Source organism: Colius striatus, chromosome 10, assembly GCF_028858725.1.
Source record: "Colius striatus isolate bColStr4 chromosome 10, bColStr4.1.hap1, whole genome shotgun sequence".
NCBI lineage: Eukaryota > Metazoa > Chordata > Aves > Coliiformes > Coliidae > Colius > Colius striatus.
In genome coordinates, this window is record NC_084768.1 from 16340945 (window position 1) to 16361148 (window position 20204).

A 20204-nucleotide genomic window follows, 5' to 3' on the forward strand; every position below is an offset into this window, starting at 1 on the left:
TGAATGAGAGCTCTCTAGTGAATTACATTTCCAACATTTAAAGGTGTCATCAATCTAGAAAGTACTGTCCAATGCAAGGATACATTCTGCAGTAGGTACTGGACTGTAGGCTAAGAACTACAACAAATCAATTAGTTTAAGGTTGAAATAATACATTATAGCTGCAGTATTTCATAAATATGTCTGCTTTATCCCTTGTGCAATAAAACAGAACTATGCACCATGCATACTCATGCGGGTTGGAGATGACTGTGTGCTCCCAAAGGAAACCTAAAGGCACGAGATATAGGTATTGTGAATGAAAATCGGGTAACAAACATTGGCTTCCACTTTATTACAAGAATGCAATTAGAAACTTTATATCTAAACTGGTATTTTTACTGTTTGTGTACTAGATGCCTTCACTTTGGCTACAAGATACTATACCATGTCCTTTAGGAAAAAAAGCAGCATTAAATAGATTTTGTAATTTCAGATGAGAAACAAAAAGATTTTTGCATTAGTTTGGCTTACAGAGTTTTGGAGACTATTTCAAAAATGGCCAAGAAAGAATCAGATTATTTTTTATGATCGTTACAGTTTTACTGTTCTACTACAGTTTTTAATCATCTGCCTTGTTAAAGGATCAATTACATTTGAAACAATAAATGGCATACTTTACAATAAATAATATTCAAGTCAAAGTATTGTACTTACAAAATAATGTAACACTATAATAGGATCTTCAAGATCAATTCCTTATTATATATTTTGCAGCAAAAATAACATTTCTAGTAGGAAGGAATTACTTATAAACCTAGCAAGATCTACATGTTCACATGTGTGTAAATAACTTAACAAGGTTTATTGTTTCTGAAAAGCTATGCTTTTACAGTAGATTTTCAGCTAAATGTTATCATAATATGGTAGTCAATATATAACAGTGCTTATATTTAGCTCCATCTCAAATTTTAAGTAGAAAAAAAATATGGAGTGCCATTATTTACAAACAACAGTAACTTTCCTTTTGCTTTACAAGTGACTGTATCTGTGTGTGAACAAAACGTTAGGGCGAGGCATTCCAGATGAACTGCAGCTAAGGTTGGATGACGACGATTTCATGATGAACAGTGAAGGTCCTGGCAATAAATACCTAGAAAGGATATGGAAAATATAGCAGAATTTACAACAGAATGACATGAAAGAGTGAAATAACTAGTTGTTCACACACCATACCTTATAATCTTTGTATGCAAGAAATTATATATAATAAATACTAAATAATAAAAAATAAATAATAAATACTTATGAAACACACAAGGCATTAGGTACTACCTAACTCAGGAAACAGATATAAACTCAGAAAAACTCTTAGCAACATTTTGTTTCATGAGGATCAAATATCTTTCCAGATCTTTATATTTGAAACAAGTATATAAAGAAAACAAAGGCATTTGAGTAACACTACTATAAAAAATTAATACTTCACCCATTGTTCCCTGCTATTATAGTTCAATTTATTTCAACTAGGTAAAATCTGAAACTGATGTTAATTTATAAAAAGTTAATTTCTAAGAAAAATTGATTAGAGGAAAAAAAATAGAGATTTTCAGCTTTGGTTTCCAGCTCTAATTCTCTAAAAATAGACATGCTATTATCACTACTCCAGAAAAGCAAGAAACAGTAACACTACAACCCTGTAAGTCACACCTGTGACTATTTGGTTTTCAATATAGTCTGTATTTTATGTAATACTACAAACAATAATTTGTGATATACCTCATAGTCTTAAATCTTTTCATGTTACCATTTTCCAATAGTTAATTGTAGAATCACTTAAGTCACTAACTGAGCAAAGTTAAGTGTGCAAAAATAATGCTAAATTTTAATTTCATAATGAATTATGTCAATGTTAGGATGAATAAACACAATTCATTACACACATTGTTGCTTAAAAATTGTTACATTGTTCTAATGAATCACACTGATTAATGATGAACAACCCCATGCACCAGTACAGGCTGGGGTTGAACTGCTGGAGAACAGCTTGGTGGAGAGGGACCTGAGAATTCTGGTGGACAGCAAACTAAATATGAACCAGGAATGTGCCCTTGTGGCCAAGAAGGCTAATGGCAGTGTGTACAGCAGATAAAGAAAGGTTCTCCTCCGCCTCTACTCTGCCCTGGTGAGGCCTCATCTGGAGTCCTGTGTCCAGTTCTGGGCTCCTCAGCTCAAGAGGGACAGGGAACTTCTAGAGAGAGTTCAGTGCAGGGCTACCAAAATGATCAGGGGACTGCAGCATCTTCCTTATGAAGAAAGACTACAGGACCAGGGACTCTTCAGCCTGGAGAAGATAAGACTGAGGGCAGATCTCATCAACACTTATAAGTATTTAAAAGATGTATGTCAAGAGGATGCAGCAATACTTTTTTCTCTTGTCTCAAGTGACAGGACAAGGGGACAAAAGCTGGAACACAAAAGTTCCACTTAAAGATAAGGAAAAACTATTTTACTGTGAGGGCAATGGAGCCCTGGCACAGGTTGCCCAGGGAGGGTGTGGAGTCTCCTTCTCTGGAGGTTTTCAAAACCTGCCTGGACACGTTCCTATACAACTCGATCTAGGTGGACCTGCTTTAGCAGGGGCGTGGACTAGATGATCTCTAAAGGTCCCTTCCAACCCTACCATTCTGTGATTCTGTGAGTAAGTTAAAAGACTGATCCTGTTAATCACATGGACAGAAACAGTATACATAAGGTTAAAGCTTTGAGAAAAGCTATTATTATAAAAATATTATCAGTAATAGAATTTTTAAAGCAATGTACTAAAAAACTAAAGTCTGATTTGGAATGGCTTGACGGTGAGTTTGTGATTTCACTACTTCACCAGGCTGCATTCTATTTTTGCTTGATGATACAGTAAACAAACTCTAATGCTTCCCAGAGAATTTCCAGTGTAATAGATAAGATTGTTTTGCAGCCTGTAAGGATCTAGCAGTAGATCGTATGTTTTTAATATTTTGTAATATAGGTGACTTTAGCTATTATTTTCAAGATATTTTGAGATAGTTTTTGAGCTCTCCTATTGTTTTCTTTACACTTTTAATTTTATGAGGAAAAAAGATGACACTAACACTCATTTATATTATATTCCTATTCATTCTCTTCCTGACACATATTGGATTTACAGGTGGGAGTTGGCATTAAGAACAAATATGAAAAGTTAAAAAAGAACTCTGTGACAGTTTTCATTATCGTTTTCTCTCTCCCTGTATAAATAAATTTTCCCAGATAAGGAGGTATTTATTTGCAATCATTGAAAGCTCTAGTTTCCCAAACTTTTGTTTTATAAATACAAACAAAACAAAAAATTGGTTTCTCCTCAGAAAAAAAACCAAAGTTCTTTGAATTAGATTTTGTAAAGTCTTGAAAAAAACTACTTTTTACATTTATTAAATTATACTCTGATCTCTTCTTGCATTTGATACAATTTTATTGATAATCAAGAAAACTATTATTACTAATGCAGATTCTTGTATCATTTAAAAACAGAAACTTAGATGAACAATGAAACAATGTTGTGGTTTTCCTGTTCCTAAACAAATAGCTCATTACCTTACAATTGAGGGGCTTCATGGGCAAGAACATCTATTTCCATATGTATCACTCATTTTGCAAATTCAGAACACAAAGGTTACATAGCATATTTCTGTATACACTGTCTAGATTAATATAAAAACTGTAACTTTAATCAGAGTTCTCATGACACTTCATTGCTGAAGACATACTGATATTTAGGGTATAGAGGACTTAGATTTGTGTAGTGAAATTTATTCATAAGCTTCCATTCAGCATCCAAAGAAACAGAAAATGGAGACAAGAAAGCTACTGGATCATCCTTTTCACTGCCTTCCACATGCAAGCTGCAGTATGTTAGAGTAATTCGATCAGTTCAAATAGTTTGTGGTTGGTCATAATGAAACATTTTCTGCAGTATTAGCAGTAAAAGTAATAAAACCTTCAAGGTTGAAGATTTTCTGGTCTTAGCAAATCCAAATGACTTTACCATTCTCCTGCTAAAGCTCAGTAGATGTTAATATTGAATATGATTTGTTTTGTGACTAACATACTTCTACTTCTGCTGTGACCAAACAAATTTAGTTTCTGGTTGGTTTTAAATTATGTCAGAGTGCCCTAAGATCCATATGACGTTAACAAATGGGTTCAGTGTATCAAATGACTAGTCTGTGATATAGCAAGTAAGTAATTAAGTCATAAAATAATTTTAACGGATAATATATCAAAGGTTTGCTTTTCACATAATATTTAACTCATAAAGCCCTTCTATGAAATCATGTCTGTAAGATGTTTTACATAAGCAAAGCCTTTGTAAGTTTATATACATAATAATTCAAATTGCCATTATGGACAGAATTTTGAACCTAAAGAATCTGAAACGTACATGTAGTTGTCTACCTACAAGTGTTAAATTGCAGATCACTTACTTCCATTGTTGAAGCATTTTCAGAAATCCCTATACTGACCATATTATAATCCCTACTGTATCCAGTTGGAGAACTAAACCAGCCAATGAAGAATCGGGTAAGTGCCAAATATTTTTTTTACTACATCATGCTGTTTTGCAAGGTTTGAAAACATATTTATGTTCTGTAAAATGAAATAATAAAACTTTCAGTCTGTAGGTTTTGGAAATCAACTTTGCAAAACTATGCAATACAGTAACTGAGATGGCACTTACCTGACCCTTGGCTGGAACTGTACTCTATAGCATCCCACTGCGAATGTGAAGCCAGAAGTATCATACATGTTAGGATACCTCTAGGAATGCAAATCGGGAATCAGTGACTTTGAGGAATCTAAGGGGAAGAAATGAAATTTTCAGTTCATTTTTTGGAAAGCCTTTGCTGCAACTATGCAGGAAAGTAGGCAATCAAGGCTTGAACAAGCGCAGTTTCACTCAAAATGTGTATGGCTAGAGAAATTAGAATGATAAAAATTTGGTATCAAGGCAAATGTTGGGGGAATTGTATTTTAATACACTGTAGGCTTAAACAGAAGTGTAGTGGTAGCAAAGTAGTCTTAAACTTGTTCCAGTATTATCCTTTATACTTTTAATTTAGGAAGAGAATATTGAAATGTATACCTTGTATCATCCCAGTGGAGGCTAATTCCAGTTGGGGATCCTCTTGAATCTGATGAATATTTGTAAACCACCAGCAGGCAGTGTTTACAAAGCTGTACTATTCGTTGGCAACACTGGAGTTGCTCAGGAGTCACCACCTCTGTGCTTTTACTGAATATAGTTTCCCAAGAGCTCCTGTTGTGGAAGAAGACATGACTTCATGTTTTCTGTCACAAATTGCAATCTGAGAGCTGTAGTGCTTTGTATCAGATTTAGCAATAGAGGAACAAGAGAAAAAACATGACCTTGGCTGTTTTCAGGAAAAGTCTTTGCTATTTAATACGAATGCTGGCAGATGCTCTGAAACACTGATTAAGAAGTTAATCTTCATATGTGAAATGTCCATAGCCATTCATCACTTGTTTTGTTCCCTAAAGCATTTATAGGGCCATTACTTAGTTTTAGCACATAAAGATTTACTGTCACATAACTGCATGTGTGTTTTATAACAGGAATAACAAAAAAATACTATTTTTAATAGGCTACTACCTGAATGTAAATATGGTGTGTTAAATAACTAATTCCTTCTAAATGTATATACAGTGTAATAATACACTTCTAATTTAAGTAGTTAATGCTAAGAAACAAATATTAAATTAATTTACAGGAAATTAGTATGTGTTCTGCGTCCTTATCCAAATAATCATAGGAGAAGTTTCTTGGTTTAGTCTTCAAATACAACTTAGCAATCCAGCTGGTCATATGGCATTGGTCTTTTACAATTACATGCAACTTGCAAAGTGTATCTATAGAAGCATTCCTTTTGAAATGGAGATCATCATGCATTTGTTTTCTTAAAAAGCCATCTCTTTTCAAACCCCAAGCACTACAATACCAACATAAACCAGGTATGTTTTGTCACAGAAGATGCTAAGTTTCTTACATACACATCAACACTCCTGTTTGTGCAAAATTCTGACCAGACTACAGATCGCTACATCAAAGGCAATATTGTCTTTGTGAAGACTTTTTTTGGTCAAAACATTACTCAGTAGCAAAGATGGTTTGTAAGTTTAAGGAGTTTTTCGTTTGTTTATGAAAGAAGCACTTCATGAAGTGACAAAAATTGGCTGTATCTGGCTTCAACATAGCATCCAGGATGATAAAGCCTTGTTCTACGAGGTCAGCAGTAGATTTCACAACCCTGGTGTAGAATGTTTGTCCTTAAAAAAACATCAGAGAACCAGCAAGCTTACTTCCGCCTATCTTCTTTTTTGATGTATTTGGATGGAATTACGAACACTAATGCCTAAAAGATAAGCTGTATGTATAGCTTATCCTGGCTTCTCAGTCTAGATGATGTATTCCAGCTGAAATTGTTCAGTTCTACAGAATTTCCACTGCACACATAATTTTGAAGTGTTGCAAGCATTTCTTCTTAATTATTACCCAATATAGTTAATTAAGAGATATTGTTTATAAGACATCAAAACTGTTTCATTTCATAAACAGAATAATTCTACTACTTGAAGAGCCACAATTTTCTTTTAATATATTTTACTCAATATCGTTTCCTTTCTGGGAACTTTCCACAAATATTTTTACAAGGAATTTCATCTATTGTCTTCATTCTTTCTTCATGAAGTCACGTGATGGTTGGTAGAGAGCGGTAAGATGAAGTTCTAAGTATTACATTTATTTAACAGATTCACAGGGATACATGTTATCATATTTTAATTCAATCCATAAATCTCCAAAATCCTGTGGAAGAATCTCTCTTGATAAATTCCTTAAATTCTGGACTTTGAGGTCTGTCATCATTTTCCTAGTTTGGAGGGACTTTATCATGGAAGAATAGTATATGGTGTGCTATAACTCTGGCTGACTATGAACATAGTGGTATACATTTACCATAATAACAAAGGCTGAGATTTGGAAGTACATGTGTGAATTTTAATAAGCTTTCATATAAATGTGCCTGTACAACATCCTCCTTGTGCTACACAGATTCAGTTCATATTCAGTTATACTGCAGTCAACAGAGGTCAGGGTACCGTTACCTAAGGAAGCTTAATTTGTTATACTATAACCTTAGTTTCCATATATTAGTAAGGAATCACAGAGTCTTCACCAGATCAAGTGTGCATGACTGTGCAATATTGTCATTTGTATGCTTTTTTTTATATAGCTATCTGAAGTCAATTGGTTCTACCAGTTTTCTCTTTTTCATTTTCATTCTTTATTACACAATAAAAAAAAATACGGCTTTATGAAAGCATCCACATCATGGTTATTTCATTGAGGTTGTCTCTGTTCCTTTGTTCACACTTTTAGTTAAATTAGCTTATGCCTTCCATAGATCTAACCAGCAAGAGGAAACCTTACTAGCTTATTACACTATTAGCTTTGCTAGTAAGCACTGTACTCCTTAATATATTTTCATATGCTCATGCTGTTTCTGAATTAGCACCTTAACACCTTTTCCCAGATTCTACATATGCCCTGTGTTTTTTCCAATCTGTTCTTTAAAATAACACAATGAATTCTAGGGAGGAGTGATGAGAAGTTGGCCCTTCTGCTACAGAGGTGCTGTCATGAGTTCTCAGTTCTGGAGTACACGGCAAGAAGGATGCTTGCAACTCAATAACCATCATACTGGGAAGGTACAATAACCTTTCTGTTTTCTTCTGTGAACTCTGTATTAAGTACACTACATGCAGAGTGATCTCTACACATATTTGTATATGACACATATTTTTAGAATCTTTTACACAGAAACTCCTCTTACAAGGAAACGGACCTTTGTCAAAGACTTTAGCTCCAATTCAGAGTCAGCTGTCTTGTTCTGCATGAATGAAATTAGATGAGAAAACCTATGCTTCATTGGACTCTTCTCCTGGCTCAATGGGCTTGGCAGCATAAGGTGATTGGTTGGACTCAGTCTTAAAAGTCTTTTCCAACCATAACGATTCTGTGATTATATGAAAGACTCTTCTCCCAAGCCAAATGAGCAGCAGTTTTGTTCAAAGATTTTGAACAAAAACCATTCTTTGTGGAGAAAAAAAAAAAAAGTAAAATGAAAATTCTCATGCATATTAGAAGATTTGCACACTCCAAGTAAAATTCTATAGTAACAGAATTGTTAAAAGGAAAGGTAATTGTAATATTTTATGATAACAGAAACTGAGCTTAGACTCAAGATTTCACACACCTCTGCTGGCATGAAGACTCTGCAGCTGCTGAGCATTATAGGAAAAAAGTTTCAGATTGGAAACACTGAAACCTTTTCTTGCCCTACTTTAACTTATAGAGTATAGTGTATTCCCAATACCTACATCTTTCATTTCCTAAGGCTGATATTATCTGTGTGTTCCCAACAGCTCACCTCAGTCAAAAAGATGTGAAGACTCCTAACGGCTGGCACAACATTATCAAGCCCTCAGCAACGAGAAGATAATGGTTAAAAAGCCCCAAAAATTTAAAACCTTTAGGGTATCCTCAGATTCCTCTTCTTCTTGTTATCCATTTTGTTGGGAAACAATTAACAAGTGCTTTAACACACATTCTCCACATATCACAAATGACTGCACGTGAAGAACAAATTTACTGATTTCTTTTTACATACAAAATCTCCAAACAGACTGTTGTGTTGGTTGTAGTTAATTTTTCAATGAATCTCTTAGAACACATTATGCAAGCTAATCAAAACTGATACCATTCTTTATACAGTATATATACCTACAGAGAAAATGTCTTTTTTCTATGCAATATATCTCAGATTTAAACACTCATAATCTGATTTTATGAAGAAATTGGGAGAGGGAGGACTATTTTATACCTATGATCTGATCCTCCAAACCTGTCTTTACATGACTGCCTATGCTTTCAGGAATGTAGATTTTGAAGGGTAGGATATTGAACTTTCAATATATGACCTGATCTTCTTTTTCCCCATAGAAAGCTTGTCTTTGCTGCTCAAACCAAAAACATCTGCTTGCCTCAGTGTGGACATATCCTATATTCTGCATATACTTAAATTCCCATCAGTGTGGGAAACCATGAATGTAATCAAGTACAAAAATTTAAACTCATTATTTGTAAACCACAGAACTGACAGTGAATTTGGCATGAGATATCAGCTCCACTTGGGACTGGATTCTTCTGTTCTCAAATAGATATGACAATGATTTCTGTTGATGTAAGTCCACCTTTGACAGAGGGATCTGGCCTCAAAACTGTGCACCATCCAATGAAAGAGTTGACCTAAAGCTCAGGTATTTTGAAAATTAGATTTTTTCCTTGGTTTATTATATTTGTAAATACATTACTAAATGTCTGATTCTGTTACTAAAATGGTTGGCCTAGATGATTAGATTTATAATTACAATATATCTTCAGATGATTCTTAAACAAGTTCCATACATTACAGCATTCTCTTGAACAAAAATGAGAAATGAAGTGTGACAGCATTGATCCTAATTGTGAAGCTATGAAGAAAACTAAGCAAAATAGGCTTACCCTGAATTACAGAAACAGTTCCATAGACCTTGCCCATGGCTCCAAAGTAAGCGATTAAATACACGGTTAAAGAGACGGTACAGATGTAAATTTTCAATGTCTGGAGCCTTCCAGACACGCTGTAGAACTGCACGAACACTTGCCTTGACTATATCCAAAACCTAGAAAAAAGTATTCCAAGCAAATCAAAGCAAAGACATATTGAAAAACCTAAAACCAACTGTTGTCTGATTCCCTGCACACATACACACACAAACACATAGGCACAGATGACTGCATAGCTATACATTCCCACAGATGTCTATGTTTCTTTTCTGTGCATTCATCAGCAAACTTTTATGATACGCTTTTTCTGTCAATAAGCTTTTGCAATGCTAAATCAAAATATTTCATTACAGACAAGTTAATTTCTAGGTTTTTTTTAGTCTGTTCAATACTAGCTCATTTAAATGACAAAAAAGAGTGACAAAGAGAAACAGAAGTGACACAATTACAGACCACAAGCAACATAATTAACAACCCAAATATTATATCTTTGAAGATTATCTCTTCTTTTCACTCAATTTCAATATAGCATCTATTTTGCAAAGAACTAATATGTCCTGGAAAGCTGCAAACTGCATATGGTTTAATGTCTGTTTAAGCTCAGTACTACCTACCCTAGATCAAGCTGTTTTAGTTTACCTTTCCTGCAAGAAACAGGACAGTGAAATCAACAAGTAAGAAAATAATCAGCAGGATATTTAAAATAGCAATGTTTGTAGAAATGCAAGAGATTTGTTATACACAGGCTACATTTAAATGCAAGTGTGTAATGATGTGAGTGAAGAAAATGCTAAGCTGCATCCAGCATAGCATTGAGAGTTTTATCCCTTAAATCTTAGCTGCACACTTACAGGCAGTCACACATCCAACTCAGAGTCCTCTTGAATACACTTTTGCATCTCCCACTGAATTGGGACACGGAAGGTGAGATTCACCTTGCCTGCTTTTAAACATCTCCATCATTTTAAACATTTTCAGCCAGGCCTCTAAGTTCCCTCCATAATCACTGGAGAGAAACAGGCTCCAGAATGTCTTGGCTTTTGTCTATTTAGTCAGTATCAACATTTTTATGACCAAAGTACTATTTAGGCCCCACAATGGCACTCTGAACAGTGTAAAATCTGTCCTAAAAAATCCCTATGGGGCATGTAGTCTACTAACAAAAAAAGTCATTTAAATCAACGGGGTTTCCTGTAAAGGAGACACCCTTTCTGCCTCTTTTGCAAAATAGCATCTTCCAGAAAACCACTGAAATTCAAGTGGGTGGTAAACTGATGGAGGTATTTGTTTATTTGGTAGAAGATGCTGCAAATTAGAAAGTAACATACTTTTACAGGAAACTTGCCTGGACACGTTCCTAGGTGAACCTGCTTAGCAGGGGGGTTGGACTAGATGATCTCTGAAGGTCCCCTCCAACCCCTACCATTCTGTGATTCTGTGAAACTTGTTTATGAAGAGGCTGATGATGAAGAAATGCACTAGCATTTTTGAAGATCAAGTATTAGTTTGCATGCACAGGTTTTGCACTAATTCCACACACATAATAACCCAATGCAACTACGATGCTGCCTTCTTTGTTGCGAATCTTTATGAATGCAGGTGTCTAACATACTAAAAACCACACCTGTGGTCTCTTCATCACAACAAGTGAGATAGAAAGAGTAATAAATTTAAACCTAAGAATAGCAATCTTCTTTAGCAACTGCAGGAGCTAAACCCAGGGTTTAGGCTGTCCCACTCTTGTGGAATGGGTCCAGATTTTCAGGTGCTTGGCAGCATTAGCCCACTGTCTTACTGCTTCTCAAGCAGCCTTTTCTTTTTGTCTCGTCTGACTGATGCTTTCCCACACAAATGGCCAGTAGCTGTGCCCATTTGAATACATAAAGAATTATCCATACAAGTCTTTGCAATGTTACACTAATAGTAATTTATTTCCCTCTGTAAACAAAACAATTCTGCCCCATAGAGATTATCTCACCACTCCAAAAGACATGAACTACGATGCCAATTTTTCTTTTACTTTAGCACCTGGAGTAGAAGAAGACTAAGAAATGAACCTTGCATCTTAATGCAAGCCACCAACTGCCAGGTTCTCTGGAAAACAAACCAAACCAAACCTTTCTTGCTATTTTTTACTGTATTGATATCGACAATATGCCAGAGAGGAAAATGTCCCCAGTTAATTGCTCTTAGTTTGTAAACATGGCCTCAATCATCAATTTAAGAAAAGACAGCATTGCACAAAAGCTGGAGATTTGTGAAACCTACATCCTCATTTCTCTAAGTTAATTTCCCTAGTTTGCCTTCATCTTTCAGTTTAATTTACATCATTTACTTTGACATAACCAACCATCTATGTGTAACAGAACAAGATGTTATGAAAGAGCATATTCAAAACCTTCTGGTAACCATTAAAACACTTTTAAAGAAATTATGTAAAGTGATGTAACATATAGCAGTCACAACTCCTCCCATACAAATGTCTTTTAGGAAAAAGTCTTGGGAGACTAAACTCCATTTTAGCACGTATTGATTTCATCAGTTTACTCTCAGCTTGCTTCTAAATGCCTCATGTACCTCTGCTGTAATGCCAGAATATTACACACCAAGAAAATAAGTAGAAGTTTAATTTTTCAATATTATGTTGAATAATTGCTACGCAAATATAGCTGTCAGAGATGAACATTGTGAAATCTAATACATTGCCCAGGTATTTTCTTCTAGTGTGCTTGAATTTCCCTGTAAGTATAGTGAAGGGGAATAAGTTTCTGGTTTTTGTTTCATAAAGTTGAAGAAAGTACCTTTGAGACAGATTCCTTACTTGCATAAATATTCTCCACCTTGAGCTCACTTCTCCTTCACCCACCTCATTGGAATATAAAACACACTTCTTTCAAATCAACAAAAGCTTACACATTTGGCAGTCCTCAGCTGCAATGTCATTGTCAAAGTTAATCCGTTTTTATAAACTACCCTTCTAAGAATAACTATCTGATTGCTTGAAGGGATTGAGGCTAAAAGCAGTTAAAAAAAAAAAAAAGGTAAATCATTTCCAGTGCAAGCAAAGATGAAGGCTCACTAGTGCTTCAGGAATTATAAGTCTCCTAAGTGTCCTCACACAAACAGCAAAGAAACTCCTATTTCTGATTGTGCAGTTTTTGCTAATCATGACCCAGCATATCAATCTGTATCCTGACTTGGTACGTGACCCCGCTTTTACATGACTATGAGTCACATAAAGGACTGAACTACCCTTTAATGTAGGTTTTCTGAAATAATGCTTAAAGAAGAAAATTATGACAATATCGAAAAGAAAATAGGAAAAAAACACAACCAAACAAAAAACCAATAAAAACCCAAATCTAAAACACACTGACACTGGTAAATTAAGCCAGCTGGCCAAAGAGAACTTTGGAAGGGCAATTAAAGATGTATAGTAAACAGCCTCAGTCCCTCAAAGAGCAGATTTATCACTCTCCCTGTGGCAATTCTTTCCCTTAGTTTTGGGGAATGACCTATAGGGAAAGGTTTAAAGACACATCTTGATCAGACTTGTGTGAAAGGCCTGTATCTCAGTTACAATGATCTGGTGGCTTCTTTCCATGCTTGTGGCATCACAGGTTAAAGAAAGCAATTCTAGCAACACGTCCCCATCAGTTCCAACCTTCCCAAAGAATCCTGCTGAGGAAATGAGATCTCCATTGAAGCAGTCGAGTGAATTTTGAGCCCTCTTATGTATGTATGTATCTATTTATCTATCCATCCATCCAGCTTCTCTCCCAGCATCTCTTCCTCCAAATCATCATTTTCTACAAGCCCTCACTATGATTCTCTCTGATTCTGGGCAAAAGGCTACAACTGCGATACACACACAATAGAAAGGACTTATGTGCTTTGGATTATAGCACTCTTTCCTGTAATTAAAAAGAAATAAGAGATCATTTTAAACAAAGGACTATTCAGCAGAACAGCTGTAGATATCAAACGAAAAATGACACCATTTCAGCCAGTGAAGCTGGTTGCTCTACTGTTCCCTGTCAATGGCACAAGAAATAATTCTGCTAAATTATAGATCTGTGCTGCCATTTGACATGGTTTGAGAAGAATTTTGATTAAATTATTGCCTCCTACATTTCAAAGTTCTTCAATTTTTCATGTCTCATTTAGCTTTAGAAAGCTGTCGTAGACACATATTTCATTTAATATCTGAACTTAACCTGAACAGTCAAATATATTTTTATCATATGGCATCACATTAAATGGATTTTTTCATGTCCAGTATGAAAATTCAACCACTTAATGTACAATTCAATACAACACAATTTGAAAGACTGAGGATCATGCTGCTGATTTTATGAAAAGATGGATCTAAAATCATTCTCCCATTCTTCTACAGAAATCTGCCATCCTTTTCTAATTATAATATTTATCATGCCTGCAGCATTTTGACTAAGTCACATTCTTTTGTGGTCCACAAAAATAGATTGTGAAACTGAGACACATAGAGATTAAATGTTAATATACATAATGTGTCAGTAACTGAGGCAGAGAAAGACCCAAAATATTGCTTTGGGAGCACCAAAGTTTTAATATGTTAACAATAGATATAATTTCAGTTACATTAAGGAAAATAAATACTACATTGGTAAGATGATTTTGACTGACAAATGACATATCTATATGACTCACATTCTACTGTATGCTTCAAGCTCTTTAAATGCTTTAGATGCTACACAAAACAGCAGCTCCTAGAGAGCATATGAGTGAATATTGAATGATAAATAAATATAATTAGTCCTTTGCAAGATTAAAACAGCTAGTTGAGCGTTATAACAATGTCAATAACCCTTGCTTGGCAGGTCTACTTTTAATTCAACATAATCTGTTGTAATACTGTGGGTCAAAGACTCAAATAACCAAGCCCAGTATCACTAACTCTAATGGGCTTCTAATATGCCTGGTCTGAAACTGCTGACTGGTTTAACTCTTATCAATCAAGTCTGCTGAATCAATGCACTTCTAAGAACGATTGCTAAAGATTAGGTATGTAAGTGCCAATCAGTTGTTTGCTTTTTTTCCCATTAGATTGATTTTTTTTTTTTTTAAGAATTTTTTCTGAAATTATGCTTGTCTAAACATGAAGCAACACAATTTCCTGCAATGGAATTAATTCATACATATGTTAGCATTAATAGACAGTATTTTAGTATTTTGAGTCACTCCCTGCTACTCCTAAACTCCAGTGGAAACATTGTTCTGTGTGTGCTTCAGATGATCTTCAGAAAATGAAATATGTGTCACTTACTTTTCGTTGCTTTACAGAATCCAGTTTTACCAACCAATAGGATGCCACTTTTGTTTTATGATGCTTCCAATTATCCATAATCTGTAGTCATTGCAAAACACAAGATAAAAGAAATGCACATAAAAACAACTGAAATCTGGCATTTCATTCATGAGCATTGCTAATGCTAGAAAGTGTGAGCATCTAAAAGACCTCTGTGAAAAGAACTTTCCTCTGAAATAAATAGAAAAATGTTTGCAAATTTATTTGGGGGAACATTTGCAAAGACATGTGCCATCTTACAGTTTAATCCTATCCTCTTTTCCAACTTAGTCTGACAGTCAAACACAAAAACACAGGCAGAAACTTAATTTGACTGATGGCTCACTTGCCTTGAACACAGCAATAAATTCAGTAATGCATAAATGTTTATCTGTTTAAATAGTGAGGGCTTTTGCTGCATAAAGAACATTAGACATACCTTGAAAACATCCTTTCTATAAAGGATCATATATGAACTGTAATACTCTCCTTTTACAATGTGTGCTACCAACATAGTTCAAGCTGTGGACATATATTTTAATTTTCATTTTGTTATCTTTCTATTCCAGACATACAACAAGTTCTGCCTCACTGACAATTATATACTGTTACTTGTTTCCTTCCATGAAAAAATATTATTTTCCATCAGAAATTGGTTCAAGCCAGACAAATTTATAACAGAATTCTGCAGTAAGTGCACATATACTCACGCTAACACTGTATGAGAAAGCACCACTAGATGGAGTGGATACACACAACCCTATCCATACCTAAATGCACACACTGTCACACTGCTGAATGCAAAAATTTAATGAAGCATTTTATTTCTGCTTCTAAGATGAGAAACTTGATCTGCTAGTTATGAATGCTATCTTCCAGAGTCACTCAAATCCACCATCATTACAGCAGAATTCCTTTCCACTGTGATGTAGTTACACAGATATTAGAGACATAATCAACGCTTTGAAAGCTCACACAGCAAAGGACATTTCCAGATGGATAATGAATTAGATTAGTTTTAGCACATTGTGGACTGTGCTTACTACATCACAAGTGTTAATATCAATTACTAGATCCTGCCAAATTCCTACTAGACTGAGAAAAGAATTTCTATCTTCATTTCTTTTTCTTTTCCAAACTGATGTTAGTTTCTTTGCACTAGATATTTCAAAGGGGTTCAGATAGTATGCATTTACAGCTCACATATCTTAATAGTAGGTGTTGCTTTTTCATTGCCATTTACATTGGTCATTCTTTCACGTGTCTTTGATACCAAATTATGAAGCTCCATACATCCAAATGTTGGATGTAAGAAAGGGTAAGGTGGCAAATCTTAAGAGTCAAAACAACTGTGACTGGTGTTCTTTATTAGAAACTTCCTGTCTGCTTTGCAGCATAGCATTTTGAGTTCTCCAGTATGCCTATTCAAGAGCAAGTTAAACATGTCAGGATATGTATTAACAACATCAGATGAAATATGAGTTGCAACATTCTTCTTAGCTTACTGAAAGTTTGAACTTTCTCCAAAGTGAATTTTCCTAATCTTCCTGATTGTTTCTCGTATATTTTATAAAGACATAGGAATGTTTTCAGTGCTGTTCTTTTGAGGTCAGAAAGTATGCAAAGCTCCAAGCTTTCAAAATCTTTTGAATTATCCTCAGTTTTGGAAGTTTTAAGGCCAGGGGAGCTCATGAATCATAAATCGAGCTTTCTACTTTCCTTCATTTTAGTGGCCTAAACAGTGTCTAGCTTGTTATTCTTCTTTCTTATTTATAGATACTTACATCTTCTATAATTAGTTCTGATTCTTCATCTGTTTTTCCTGGGAATTTCATTCTCAAGTCATTGATAATGAGAAGAGTCTCTTTTGTCAAAGCATCTTCTTGCTCTTTAGTTTTCTGTTGCAGCAAAGACTCAGTCTGAAAACCAATACGAAGCAGAGGAAACATTTTAGGCATGTCATTAGATCAACATTACAAAGGTGTTTTCCTTGACAAAAATAATTTCTAAATATTCTAAATATATTATTAAACTGTATAGACATATTGTCTACCACATAGGTAATATACACACATAGGCCTCCTATACACTGACTCATCACCATTACATATAGTTGTCAGGAAACTCAGGAAACAGAGTTCAAATGTGTGTGTGTTTGAATATTTGAAATAAACACATATTCAATACTTATGATGCCCACCACTGCAAATACAAATTTGACATGTAGGTAATAGATTTAATTTAAATTCAATAAAAAAAAAAAAAAATATCGGTAATAAAAAACTCCCCTTCAGTTCTTCCCTGCAACAATTTAACAGAAATTGCCAATTACATGTCATTGTGCCAAGATTTCAGGAAGCATTAAAAAGTAAGGACGCTTTGTTCCTAGTCAGTGGAGGTTCTGACAATGTCTTTGATTGTCCGGGGTTTTGTTTGTAATATTAGTGTTTTTTATACCAACACCCTACGGTGACTGCATAAGACCATCTCCAGAGGTCTTTCTTTTAGTCTTAGCCACTAGTTAGAAGTGTTTCTGACCTTCTTTCTTTACTTCTGCAAACTTTTCCATTTGCAAAATTAAGTGGGCTTAATTTTATGTTTTTTCAAGAGTGAAATTCAAAAATTTTAGGCATTTCTAAATCTTTGTATTTTGTAAGAACTATGATACTTCAGGATATTTTAGTTTACGTGATAAATATTTTGAATTATAACAAAATATTTTTCTGTATAATAAATGTGGCTGAAATAAAATAGCAAATATTTCCAAATCTACTTTTGTTTATAACTGCTATAGTACTGTGTCTATAATTCCCAAATGGCTTATTCTAAACTTAGTTTCCATATCTTTAGAACATTTACATCTCAGTAGCCTCCAAAAATCACAATTTTCTTGCCCAAAGGATAAACTAATACTTTATAATGCACAGATGATTTCTCCTTAGTAAGTTACAGTTTATCAATTTTAATTTTATTCTAGCAGTAATATACAGCAAACTATTCTGTTTGCAAAAAGAATTCTGAACAGATTTCCATTTACAATACAGTGCTAAATTATGAGTAGTTCTTATTCACCCCGTAAGTAATTTTATTCATATTATTTTAAGAAGCATAACCTAAGCTCTATCACCCAACATAGCTGTTCTGCATATCGAGACCATTTCTGTGGTGGAGATTTCTCAATGAAAACGAGACCATGGTTTCCCACTAATGCTAATTTAAGTGACTAGCCCATTTTTAATGTCAGAAGTTAAGAAACTGTTTTCAATCTCTCAGTAATTTGTATTTGGTATAAAATTAATGTGAATAGAAAAATCTATATTAGCCCTGTCTCATTAAAATCTCAGAGTACATCTTGATGATAAAAGGGTACATTTTAAACTTGAGATAGCTAATGCAATAAAAAAATACCTTTAATACGTTGTGGTGAAGACACAATCTTAATGTTTTTCCAATTCTATTAGCTGACTTTAAAGATAGAAAACCACGTTAAAGAGTATTTCACAAGATGTCAGCACACAATTATAAAAGGATCCTTTTTCATTATTTAGACAAAGCCTCACAGGCAAAACCGACAATAAGCATTCTATTGGATAAAAATTATGATTAGAGATAGTAAATACTATGAAGCAAGTTAATTAGCATGATAAAAAAAGACTTCTCACAATCAAAGCTCCTCACAATAGAGAAACACTGCAAATACAGATTAAAAGTGCCAATTTGTTTTGCCCTATCTCCAAATGAATTATTTAGGTGATGATATATATAGGTCAGGCACCAATGCATGAACAGAAGTGCACTGGCACCAGCACACAATACAATACTGAATGACGTTGGGGACTGATGCCAGTAGAGATGACCTAGGGATAAGGGCATACGTGATCCATCACGCAAACACAAAAGAAGAAATGTCTGGGCTGTGAAGGAGATACCAAAGAGGATGACAGTCTGGTCACAAAACAAAAAGAACTTACGGTTCAGGAGTACACCGTGAAATTACAACTAACCCACAAATTCTAAACAGCTACAAAGCATTTAATCTGGTCTATACATTCTGTTAATTTAAACTACTCAAGCCTCAATGTTTGTCTATCTTAGAGAAAGGCTTCAAAATGAAATAAGTTTTATTGTCACTTAAAAAAAAAAAGACAACTTGTGAAACAGTTATTGCAGTGGCAAATCCTAAATACAACACGAACTGTCTACAAGTTTTCAGATTTTCACTTTGGAAGTAGATCTCTACTGCAGTGGCATAGTGTGTATGAAACAGGTACAGAAGGTGGAAAATTAATTACACCTTCTACAATGGACACTCATACAAAGTCTTACTAATGTATCGTTTCAGTACAATGTGTTTACCCTTGGAGTATAGACTAGTTTTGAAGACTGATGGATTTTTGTTACTGAAAAGATTTTGAAGGTAGATATATCCTTATTTCAGAAACACCAGCTCTCAAACAAATCACAGAAACTTTTTAAGGACGGTAAAAACTCCTTTCTTCAAAAATCTACTCAGGAGAGAAGGTTTCCCAGTCACAAAAAGTCTACAATTTCCACTCTCACAAAATGTAACATCTGCATCGCTGCATCAGAACACTGAATCAGCACAGCTAGCATTCACTATGTCATAACCAGGTCTGGCAGACTTATATTCCTAAGATTCTGCCCAAATAGCACTGACTACAGTCCCTCAGGTTTTCTGACATTTTAAATATTCTTATTTATTTTCAGATAAATGAAAGACATTTTGAATGCAACTGCTGTGTTAACTCACCCCTGAAGAGTTCATAGTTCCCAAGATAGGTGTCTGAGAGCCTCTAGCTGAAGATGGGCTACGATTTAAAGAATGAGACCTATTCACCGAGGATGCACGCTGGATTTGCAGAGATGCTTTAGCTGAAAAAGGACGTTGCTCAGCTGCCTGTGACTGCATAGTCAATACTGATATTGAACGAGGGCAGCTTATAGAACGCCTTATTGGACCTGTGGATGACGCGGGGGATGAATATGATGGAGATTTTATATTTTTAATTGAAGATTTCCAGTTCATTCTACCTGTAGACAAATTAAATATGTCATTACTTGTTATTCTCTTAGAATTCATTTTTCAGTCTTTGTAGCTAACAACATATGTGACCAACACGTGTGCACATACTTTATGCTATAATGTATTTTGACTAACAACTATACATGCAGCAC

The 20204-nt window shown here is 34.7% G+C and overlaps 1 protein-coding gene across 2 annotated transcripts in view; it reads right to left on the bottom strand.

Moving 5' to 3' along the window:
• Positions 1-786: 786 nt before the first annotated feature.
• TTLL7 (tubulin tyrosine ligase like 7) overlaps positions 787-20204 on the bottom strand; it is a 73723-nt gene continuing 54305 nt past the window's right edge. For both annotated transcript variants that reach the window (XM_062003745.1, XM_062003744.1), the window contains 6 exons: positions 19780-20060; positions 16793-16927; positions 14988-15068; positions 9638-9798; positions 5141-5314; positions 787-1132 (listed from right to left, as the gene is read on the bottom strand). In XM_062003745.1, coding sequence (XP_061859729.1) covers positions 1012-1132; positions 5141-5314; positions 9638-9798; positions 14988-15068; positions 16793-16927; positions 19780-20060 — 953 coding nt within the window. In that variant the 3' untranslated portion in view covers positions 787-1011. The remainder of the gene's footprint in view (positions 1133-5140; positions 5315-9637; positions 9799-14987; positions 15069-16792; positions 16928-19779; positions 20061-20204) is intronic.